The 12,146-nt window shown below is 44.2% G+C and overlaps 1 protein-coding gene and 1 pseudogene across 2 annotated transcripts in view; one reads left to right on the forward strand and one right to left on the reverse strand.

Moving 5' to 3' along the window:
* The window catches only part of spata20 (spermatogenesis associated 20), a 72,497-nt gene that overhangs the window by 33,316 nt on the left and 27,035 nt on the right, over positions 1-12,146 (reverse strand). Inside the window, exons 14-15 of the mRNA XM_083634621.1 lie at positions 6,501-6,700; positions 3,023-3,103 (exon numbers count right to left, since the gene is read on the reverse strand). Of these exons, the coding sequence (XP_083490747.1) occupies positions 3,023-3,103; positions 6,501-6,700 (281 nt within the window). The remainder of the gene's footprint in view (positions 1-3,022; positions 3,104-6,500; positions 6,701-12,146) is intronic.
* Positions 9,050-9,934, forward strand: LOC310774860 (syntaxin-5 pseudogene; annotated as a pseudogene). Its single transcript has one exon. The product of its transcript is annotated as a syntaxin-5 pseudogene (transcript).

Below are 12,146 nucleotides of genomic sequence, written 5' to 3' on the forward strand. Positions count from 1 at the left end.
TTTGGGTGAGGGAGAGAAAGAGAGAGCGCGTCAGCGCGATCAGACCGTTGCAGGGAGAGAGAGAGACACACACATGACACAGACAGACGGAGAGCGGGGGGCGGAGAGAGGGAGAGACTAGAGAGAGAGGCAGACAGTGAGAAAGACGGGAGGGAGGGAGAGAGAGACCGAGAGAGAAAGCGAGAGGGGGAGAGAGAGCTGGCACACAGCTGCTCCTGGATAGCAGGTTAATTTCACACAGAGCATCCTGAGAGATGTGTATTCCCAGTAACTAGTAGCAATAATAACAATATACCAATGGCCAAATACTTACCCATACTAATGATAATAGCTACTACCCATATTAATACAACAGTGCATCTTTGCACAAAGCTTCCATGTTACCATTAAGGTAGATTTAGAACAGATAAAAAATTGTGCGATTAATTTGCGATTAATCATGATTAACTATGGACAATCATGCGATTCATCGCGATTAAATATTTTAATCGATTGACAGCCCTAGTAATAATATGTGCATCACATTATCTTGATAACAGTTGTTGCACACTGTGTTCACGACCACTGAAATAAAAAACGAAAGTGCATAAGTATTCTTATTGTGTCACTGAACACACAGATGTGCAGAAAAGTTGATACAGTGTGATATATCACGATATTCTTTCTGAAAATATCGCGATATATTGCCATATCGATTTTGTTGCACAGCCCTATCTGAAACCTGTATTTGGAGCATTTGACTACTTTAAGGCTTTAAATGGAGCTAATTCAGACTTTGTAAGGATTCACAGATACAATATCTAGCATCACCTCCAGAGAATCCCCTAGGCCTAGGATGAGCATGGCAGGAACAAGGTTCCTGGCTGGGTGTGATCCTAGGATGAGCATGGCAGGAACAAGGTTCCTGGCTGGGTGTGATAGCACGTACATACTGTGAATACAAAATACATCCTGATAACAGCTCTATCTGACTCGCTCTCGCTCTCTGGAGATCTGGCCCGGCCTGATGTGACCACAGCCTGATATGGCACAACTCATCTATATTTCAGTGGGTGTGTGTGTGTGAGAGAGAGGGAGAGAGGGAGGGAGAGAGAGAGAGAGAGAGCGTGTGTGTGTGTGTGTGTGTGTGTGTGTGTGTGTGTGTGTGTGTGTGTGTGTGTGTGTGTGTGCGTGTGTGTGTGACAGGGCAATCACCACTTTAATTCACTGTTCTAATTTCCGTTACGGACTGGTCGATTAATCCTACACTGAAATCAGTGAGCCAAAGTCGACACCACTTCCTGCTTCAGCATGTGCACCAGGAGATTTCATCCGCCCTTTATTTTCCCATAGATATTTCGTAAAATGCTTAGAAAAATGGTTTGGTTGGTTTGGTTTTGAATGGTTTATTTTCGGTCATACATTATAATGAACAATAAACAAAACATAACAATTTGTGTGAATATACAGCGAAAGACCATCAACCTATATCAAACCTTTTCACAAAATAAAATGTATACAATCAATGACCAAAAAAAGGAATAGGCTGAAGCCCAAGGCTTATTTTTGCCCTTTACAATCTAATAGATAACTAGAATATCTGCAGAATTTAGTCCAAATTATCATCCTTAATTATTTTACTTTTTAAGGCTTTAAAAAAAAATCTCAACAGAGAGCTACACAATTTCAAATAATCACTAAGGTTATTCCATAGTTTAACTCCCAAAACTGAAACACATCTAGATTTTACATTAATTCTCATTGACATGTTTAAAAAAGACATAACCCTCTTAAATTATAATTGACTTCTCTTAATTAAAAATAAATGTTGAATACAAACTGGAAGGCTTTTGCTACTAACACAAAAAACAGTTTCCAATGTTTTTATATACACAATATCTACAGGTATCAATTTTAAGGTGCAGGACTTTATGAATAGTGGATTAGTCGATTCAAGGTAACTGACTATATTTATTATTCTAATAGCTCTTTTCTGGGGTTTCTAAATATAGCTGAATCGTTTGGTTTGACTCAATAAAACTATTTTTCTGTGTTGAGGTCTGGGAAAATGTATAAAACAAATCCAGACCCTATAATTAGACTAGCACATGCTTCCTCTGATACATGTACAGTACAGCCACTTCTTTTCACCTGAGAGCCAGAGCCGGAGTTTCACTGGCAAGACGTAGCGCGTGGGAGGATCACGCTATCGCCCCCTCCCCTCCCCTCCCCTCCCGAACAGGCGCCCCGACCGACCAGAGGAACTACTTAGTGCAGCGACCAGAACACATACCCTTAATCCGGCTTCCCACCCGCAGACACGGCCAATTGTGCCTGTATGGACGCCTGACCAAGCCGGAGGTAACACGGGGGCTCGAACCTGCGACCCTCGTGTTGGTAGGCAGGGAATCTATCGCTGCACTACCTGGACGCCACCATGGGAATTTGCGACTGTTAATGCCTTTGCTATCCATACTAAAATGTAAGTCTGACTCAGAGTGACAGCTGTCAAATACACAGCAGACAGGGTATGTCAGCACTGGTAAGGACACACAGAGGAGAGGACAGGAGACTTGTTGAAAAGTTGACCTTTAGAAAAATACACTTGAGCCAGCAAACACCCCAGGCACTGTCCCAGGCTGTGTGTGTGTGTGTGTGTGTGTGTGTGTGTGTGTGTGTGTGTGTGTGTGTGTGTGTGTGTGTGTGTGCGCGTGCGTGCGTGCGTGTGTGTGTGTGTGTGTGTGTGTGTGTGTGTGTGTGTGTGTGTGTGCGTGCAACCTGCTACAAACCTGCTGATGTGGGAGTGAATGCGTGCGTGTCCATGTTAATGTGTGTGCCACAACTTGATCTGTTTATTTCAGGGTTAGGGACGGATTACGCAAACGCTTGTCAAGATGGTACATCATTCACACACACACACACACACACACACACACACACACACACACACACACACACACACACACACACACACGCGCACCACACCACACACACACAGGTACGAACGCACGCACGCACACACACACAATCCTGAGCACTTTACCTTATGTGGTAGAAAGAGTGAGTTGACTGTTGCTAGCAGACTGGCAGTGTCTGGGGCATCCCTCTGGCCACAGATCACAATCTACAGTACAGGGGTCAGAAGAGTGGAAAGAGTGAAGGCAGAGTGAGAGAGAAGATGAAGGAGGGCACGGACCAGTGTTGGACAAGTTACTCCGGAAGTGAAATTAGTTACTTATTATTACCAGACGTGTGTGGTACTCTTAGGTTTTTCTTAAATAAATTGTACTTAATTGAGTATTTGTTTTTTAACAGAATACTTTTTACTCTTACTCAAGTACATTTGCAATAAAATATATATACTTGTACTCAGTTCCACTGGGCCATTAACAGGTTAACAGGTAGAGTAGTGAGTGGCAAGACGCGTGTACACACACCCCACTCTGCAACTTGAATGAGTCAATTTGGGACGTGCTGACACCTCTCCACAGCTGCCCACCTCAGAAGACACCTCTCCACTAGAGCTGGGTATTGGTTCAAATTTCAAGAATCGATTCGATTCCGATTCACAAGGTTGCGAATCGATTAATTTCGATTCGATTCGATTCGATTCCGATTCGATCGATTTCAATATGTTTCAAAATGTTTTTTGATCTGTACCCTGAATTACATGTCCAGTTATGTACAGTAACACAGGGGTTCCCAACCAGCCAAGTAGATACACGGGGGAAAAAAGTTGCAGACCTGTTGTCAATTTTAATGGTTTTAGTTACACATATATTTACTCACCAGGTGGTGACAAAGGGTAAATAACAGCCTTTTCATCTGTCAATAAAGACACTTTCACAATTATGCACAGTGATTTGATTTCAGCCTATATAATTTCTAAAAGTAGATATTAACGATCAAACATTTCCATTCATGTAGCCTACAGTATTTATGTTTTTGTTTCAACTACAAACATAAATAAACGTCAACTTGAAACTATGTTTCAACTACCACACACAGCATAATATTTTAGCCTGTTTATTAAAAAAAAAAAAATCGATCTCTGGACATATGAATCGATAATCGAGGATTAAAATAAAAATCGATAAAAAATCTGAGAATCGATTTTTTGAACCCAGCCCTACTCTCCACAGCTGCCCACCTCAGAAGACACCTCTCCACAGCTGCCCACCTCAGAAGACACCTCTCCACAGCTGCCCACCTCAGAAGCCCCGCCCCCCCCTTCCTTGGACTGTCCCTTGCTCATATAAAAACTAGAACGACCGCACCGCAGATATATGCCTCCGCCAACAATGAGCAGTCGACATGCGTGTCTGTCCAGACTTGTTTGAGCCAAATGAAGAAATTCCGTCAAGGCGTTATTGCGTTAACAAGCTAGAAAATGGCGTTCGTGAGGTCACAGTGACCTTGAACTTTGACCTTTGAGCACCAAAATCACTTCATCCTTGAGTCCAAGTGGACGTTTGAGCCAAATTTGACGAAATTCCTGAGATATCGCGTTATGAACCTCGGACGGACGGACGGACAGACGTATGGACATTGGACAGATAACCTGAAACCAAAATGCCTCCAGCTGGGCTCTCGCCGGCGGAGGCATAAAAAGCCTTTGCCCCATCTAGCTTGCCGTGGCATGTGTGAAAAGGTGCAAGATGAAAATGTCCCTGAATGTAGCACATGTGTGAACAGTGAAAATCACTAGTGGTTCCGGAAAGGTTCTCTCAGTAATATACGGAGAACTAGCCTACATGTATGTCTGCAAGGGCCTAGTCTCGCTGGCCAGCCTCCTCTCCCTTCTGTCTGAGGAGTCTGGCGCCGCAGGTCTCCATAGTGGGATTGCGATGGGCGGCGCTTAGCGGCAGTGCCCTTGGAAAATAGTTTCCAACAATCCAATTTGCCGTTTTCAGCGTGTAGCAACGAGCTAGCCTGTAGGTTTCTGCCGTTAGCTTGCTAGCGTTGTTGTTTTCACTGAGGCGGCAGGGCACTATTTACAGCGACACACAGGGAGGAGGGAGCGGAAGCCGCTCTGATTGACATGGTCGGAGCCAATGACAGAGCTTGTAATAGGCCGGGAGCGGACATCCGGCTGCCACCGAAAGAGTCGCTCCAATGGGAGAGCAGAGTAGAGCAGGGGAGGGTTTATCCCTGTTGCCTGTTTCCGTGGCGCCAGACTCCTCGGACGGAAGGGAGAGGAGGCTGGCCAGCGAGGCTAGCAAGGGCCTTAACATTGAGTGAGTCTACGAGCCTACTTATTAAGCACGTTCATGTTAGAATGATGGAAGGTCTTTCTACTGGAGTTCATCCAAACCCATCTCTTAACCTAACTTTGGACCTTCGTATAATGTTACTTGCTGTAATAAATTGCATCTAGTAACTCGTGAAGTTACTCATTACTCGAGCAGTTTTTTACGAGATACTTTTTTTTTTTTACTCTTACTCAAGTAATTATTTTTTATGGGTACTTTTTTACTTCTAATTGAGTAAATATATTATAGGGTAAAAAACAAATCACGTTCTGTCTCGCATAGCCAGACCTACGTCCGCCCTTCGTCTTAGCCCTGTGCCAGTGCTGGAGAAAGTAATGCCGTAACTTGAAGTTACTTGGATTATTAACTGTAATATAATTAGTTTTTGGAAATTGTAATCCATACAGTGCTAGTTACTGGAGAAAGTAATACAATGACAGTATCTAAGTTCCTGGCCAACACTGGCATGGACAGAGTGGAACAAGAGGGGAAATGGGGACACCGATAAGAGGAGGGGAGGGGAGAGAGAAAAAGAGGGAGAGATGAGATGAGTGCTGAATGTGTTCCAGTAACAAGGGAGCCAGGTGTTTTCTCTGAGATGGCCTCACCTCGTCTCCACCCTGAACTCGTTACCTGCACCCTCTCCCCCTCACCTGTCCCCCGCAGGTCACTGATGATGGACTCTCCCCCTCACCTGTCCCCCTCAGGTCACTGATGATGGACAGCACTAACTATCCTCTCTCTCTCTCTCTCTCTCTCTCTCTGTCTGTTAGTTCCTTCTCTGTTCCTCTGTATATACACACATGCCTTCAGGCTCAAAGTTTGCTCAGAAACTTTGGGGTAAGTTGCACTGTGCTTTGCTCCTCTGGTTTTAGGCCAATTGAGGGTGTTAATATTTCAAGGCTCATTATATAATCCGGAGTGTACTGCTCAGATAACCCGTGGTTGCATGATGGCTGTTAGAAATGGAGAGAAAAATGGTTTTGAGACTGCGCGTCCTTGGGGTGAGTATACAGTATGTAGGCTGTAGGCTGTTTGGCTGAAAAGTGGTCTCTGTCGACTTTCCCCGGATAAATAAAATGTTAAAAATGCATCAACACAACAGTTGCTTGTTTAAAGTGAGACTATTGCTGCATGCTGATGGGGTTTCCAGGAGCTACAAGGGTGCATAGATCACGGCACCTCCGTCTCAAACCCCTGGTTTCAGTGTGCTGTAAATTGCATACGATGTTTGTGAGTGTGTGTGTGCGTGCGTGCGTGACGTATCACCTGTTTAAGGGTGTAGTGCCGGGCCATGAGTCCGCGGACCATGTCAGGCAGGGCTACGGGGACCTTGGTGAGGCGGTCGGAGAAGGCGGCCAACAGCTGCTGGGACTTCTGCAGCCAATCCTGCCTCCCGGTGTAGTGGGACAGACGGAGGAGGTTGGACGCCGACACGGAGTTAGCACTGGGCTCCGCTCCGTCTTGATCTGGAAATCACACACAGAGTGAGACTCACAACACTTTGTCAGGGGGCTTTGCTACTGCAGCTCCTCCTAGGCAGACATCAACACCCAAAAGGCATTGCAGTGAAAATGTTTCCTGTTTTGTTGCCTTTCACCTAAAACAGCAGTCAATCACTCAGAAATAGAGGCTGTTTACACACTTAATGCGTCTTGGCCGATTTGACCACAAGTGGACAGACGGCTGTAAGGACGTCAGTTTACACCTGGCACTAGAATGTGTCTCCAAATGCGATTCAGTGACCACTTGAGGTCGGATCTCACGTCCCCGCTTCACTGCAAGTAAACACGTATAGGCGTTGTCATATACGGTAGTCTTGCACATGTACTGTGTCATATACGGTAAATGCTGGTCGACAGGGGAAGGTGACTTTGACAGTCACAGCATGACAGGGTACGCAGATGTTGATATCCTGCCTGACGGTGATTTATTAAAACAAGAACAAGCTACTTGAAAGCATTTACAGGCATTTCCTACATCGTTTCGGTTTGCAAAGACCAAATACAATGCTGTTTTTAACCTCATATATCAGCACACATCATTCAGCATTATGTCCAACCAGTGTTTCCCCTTCTTACATGGCAGCAATACGTTCTATAGCGTTTCCTATAGTATTTTTATAGTATAATACTCTTGTTAGGTCTGTAGCAAATATTACATGATGCAGCACTATTTAGAAGTCCATTTTGGACTTAATTAATTGCAGCCTCTGCTATTTGAAAATGGCAGAAGTTCATACATATACAGTATGCTGTATATTAATTTGTTTGTCTGGTGTTTACCAAATCCCACTGTTCAACTTGGCTACCCTTGGTCCATATTTCCTTTTTATCTGACATGAACTTGGCCCAATGTCAAATTCATACTGCATTTTTGCCTCCAACACTGCATCAACGAGGAATGCCACCTGCAGAGAGAACAGAGATGAGATGCTGGACCCCTGCTGTGTCTGTTCAAAGAATCTAAATATTTAATACAGCAATACAAAAGTCGCTTATTTTACACTATGCCCCAAAATAGGATTGATGCACAATAGATATCTCTCTCTTTTTTCCTGAGTTCAGTGTTTGTGTTACATATTGGAGTAATATGAAATGTGATGCCTCTGGCCCAAAACATGAGGCTTTCTGTGATGATCTGTCAAGCTAAGTAGAAAAATGTAACTTGAATAAATACTAAGGCGACGGCGGCGCTACACCTCCCATCACCCTCCCTCAGTACAAAAGCATCTCCAGTCATGATGTGTGGCACGACATGATGGAACTAACAGATGACCTAATGACTTAGCCCTGTTAAGTGATTGGTCCTTATCTCCTATCAGTGTCCAATGAGAGCCCGGAGGTGATCTTCTCATGACCTATGACTTCACGCTGCATGTCTGCTTCTCAGCGATCCCCCGACGCCTGTGTGTGTGTGTGTGTGTGTGTGTGTGTGTGTGAGAGAGGAGAGAGTGCATATACACACACACACCCTCTTACAGTAGAGTACACACACACACAAACACACCCAGGAGACTGCTGTACAACCATAGACCAATATGCATGTAGCGACCGTGATGTCACCATTGGTTAGTGGACTCTAATTTTGAAGCCTCGAGTTTGGCATTTTGACCGTCACCATGTTGGTTATTTGGAGTCTCTTTTTATTTTTTATTGGACATTTCACCATTGCATTACATTATATCATTATACGAAATATTGAACTGGATACAATATGAAACGATCATTTTCACAATTTGAATTATCAAGCAAGATATGAAACATAGAGGAACACTTAGAAAAAACCCCAAAGAAAAACAAAAAACATAAAGGAATTTTGGTTTAATTTGAAGCTGGTTACGGTTATTTGGAGTCAGAAGCGTGTCCCATTGTCCATAATAAATTCATTAATTCACTTCATTCATTCAAGCAGCTAGCGTGAGACCAGGTTTCCCACAGCGCCGCCTACTATTGGTCCGTGATCAGCGAGCTGTGCGATCACTGGACAGGCGACCTGTCAATCATGCCCCTAGTTTGCAGTATTGTGTTTTCTGTGTCCCTTATATTAAGCCGACTGCCTCCACCCCCACATCTTTTTATTGAATCTATTTTATTCTAAATGGGACCATAGTAGTAGGACTAAATAATAGTAGGACTAGCGCCCAGGTCAGCCAACAGGCCTGATCCCTGTCGGTGACATCACCCGCCCCAGGCTACAACAGCTGGGCACTGTGACAACGATGCTGGTGATATCATAGACATTGTGACATCATCAGTGATGTCACAAACATCATAGGCTATATAAGTGGTGGGAGATTGGCTACTGCATTAGTAATCATGACAAGCACCAACCGGACCCTGGAGTTCCACTCGGCCTGTAAATATCTCCAGGACACACAGAATGGATTCCACCCCAGTAAACCAGTGCTCAGCGCCCTCAAGCAGCGCAGCCACTTCACAGTTATGGCCAAGAGAATTGGGAAGGACTTGAGCAAAACGTTTGTCAAACTGGAGGCGCTCACCATTTTGGCCAAGAGAAAACCTCTATTTGACGACAAGGCAGTGGAGATTGAGGAGCTGACGTATATCGTTAAACAAGACATCAAAAGTCTCAACAAACAGATAGCCCAGCTACAGGACTTGGTGAGATCCTGCAGGGCTCCGGGTAGCCAACATGTCCAAACACACTCCAACACTATTGTGGTCTCATTACAGTCCAAACTGGCTTCAATGTCCAACGACTTTAAGTCGGTGCTGGAAGCGAGAACAGAGAACCTGAAGCAGGAGCGCAGCAGGAGACAACAGTTCTCCCAGCCTCCGGTCTTCTCCTCCCTCACGGCCAACAACTTCAAGAGCTCGGTCTTGATGCAGGACGAGTCCAGGAGTATGGGCTACGCGGACAACGTGGACTCTATGCAGCTCCAACTTATTGACGAGCAGGACTCGTACATCCAGAGCCGCGCAGACACCATGCACAACATCGAGAGCACCATCGTGGACCTGGGCTCTATATTCCAGCAGCTGGCACACATGGTCAAGGAGCAAGAGGAAAGCATACAAAGGATCGATGCCAACGTGGAGGACACCCAGCTGAATGTGGAGGCGGCCCACTCAGAGATCCTCAAATACTTCCAGTCGGTCTCCTCCAAGCGCTGGTTGATGATCAAGACCTTCTCTGTCCTCATCTTCTTCTTCATCTTCGTCATAGTCTTCTATGCCTAAAGCAAAGAGGAGCGGCCGAGCGGAGGGGGGGGGGGGGAGGTTGTGTGGGTGTTTGAAGCGTTGTACGAAGGACAGGATTCACGCAGATGATTACATGTAGGTTTCTTGGTTATTCCTCAAGCCATAGAAAGGAACTCTTGTTTTCTCAGGAAGAGTGAAGACTTGTGATCAGGCAGTACGGTAATTAAGAAACCCTAGTTAGGGGAAGTAGAAATCTTTCCCTCGCTGTCTTGTGCTCCCTCCCTCCCAGTTCAATTCATAGTGTTTTATTGATGTCCATGTGCACGTTGCCTAAGCATAAATTCAAACATAAAAGAGAAATAAACTAAATGAAAATGTATTCTTCATTTATGAAATAGATTCATCATAGAATATTTCTGGACAGTAAGTGAGATGGTGTGTTTCTTAGATTATGGCATTGAGCACAGAGTTCTACCGTTTCAACAATTTTGTCCAAGCAGGAATCTTTTGGTCTGTTCATCATTAATGTCACTCAAGCAATTGTGATGTCATCAGTAGTGAGTGATGTCATCACTGATGTCATCAGCAATGACACCACTTTTATTTTTATTGATTGATGTCACTCTTGACATTGTGACATCATCGGCACACAATGGCTTAACTGAGCATGCTCAGCCCAAGTTATGTGATGTTATAATGTCAATGCACTGATGATGTCGCTCTTGACATTGTGACATCATTATTGTCATAAGCAAAGAGCGTGGATTTTTTTTCCGAAATAGACGCTAGAGTAGATAGAGGCACTGCGGTAGCGTCAAAGCAGCACCGCTGCCATATTGGCCCCTAAAGTCAGCCTACAAGGACACAATACAAGGACACAAATATTGAAGGTGTAATACAGTACATTCACAAAATCGTGGACCAGTGGTATTGGTCCTCACTCACACTACAAAACATATAGTACTAAGTCCTCAGGAGGTATAAGTAGCAGCCACATGGCGGCTGCCAATGATAGCAGAGGCAGCACAGTCACTTTGCAAGCTAATTAGTCTCCTTTTTGGGCATTCCAAGTTATTGTCCCTCTTACGACCAACCTGTGAGTACAGTATGTCCTAGGCTGCCAACTCTGAAAACAAGAAGGCTGCACCTGTAACCTAGCTGTGCTATTTAGGAGTGGCTGGTATCATATAGGCTTCCTCTAGGTGCAGGATACCTTCTCTGGACTCTTCATTGACCACTACTGTACAACGTCTGGTGTATTGACAGATGTGGAAAAGGTGCCTGGATTTCACAGAGATGGAACCTGAAAGGTTTAACACAAATGAATGCTTGTACATTCTCAGGGGTGGAAAATGCTTTGGTTCCTGAGGACCAACTCACTCGGGAGATTTCTGGTTGTTTGGGACCCATTTCTGGCCCACCTCGACGAGGTCAGGGGGCGATGGGTCATGGGTGACTCGCCCAGCTGCCCTCCCATAGATCCCCCTTGTGCAGGATCCCAAGCATTATATATACAGTGGAATCCGCTTATAGTGTGATCACGGTTATAGTGATCAACCGCTTATACTGATCAAAAAGCTTGGTCCCGAATCATTCCTATACAAATGCTGTTGAAATAATTTGCTTATAGTGATCAATAATACTCTGCTTACAGTGATCATTTTGGGCCTTGTCACACATGAGAACAATGGAAAACTGTTTAAAACTACAGTCATTTTATTATTTTTTACTTACAAACTGCCAAAAATGAGCTAAGGAGATACAGCAGCGATAATTGGTGCATGTCTGTTTTTATATGGAGAGATCACAGCATCTCTGTCTGCCTGTCAGTCTGTGGAGAGATGGTGGCATCTCTGTCTATGCGACACCGCTGTGTTTGAAACAGCTGGAGGCCTAATTTACTGTATGGATTTTTAAAGTCAATAACATTCAGTAGGCTAAATAATGGAGCTGTCAGTTTCATTACCTTATACAGTATGTACTGTATTCATTCATTCACAAATTCCTTCATTTTTCAAGTTATATACTTTTTCAAGTGTGTGTGAATAAAAGAAATCTGAAATCTCATGTAATACACATACAAATGTCAATTACATGTAATCTACATGAGAAATAAAGAAAAAGAAAAAAAATCGGTTATCATGATCATCCGCTTATAGTGATCAATTTGACCCGTCCCAAGGTGATCACTATAAGAGGAGTGCACTGTGTGTATATACTGTATATATATATATATACATACACACACAGT

The sequence above is a fragment of the Poromitra crassiceps genome (assembly GCF_964638095.1).
Source record: "Poromitra crassiceps genome assembly, chromosome: 4".
NCBI classification, from domain to species: domain Eukaryota; kingdom Metazoa; phylum Chordata; class Actinopteri; order Beryciformes; family Melamphaidae; genus Poromitra; species Poromitra crassiceps.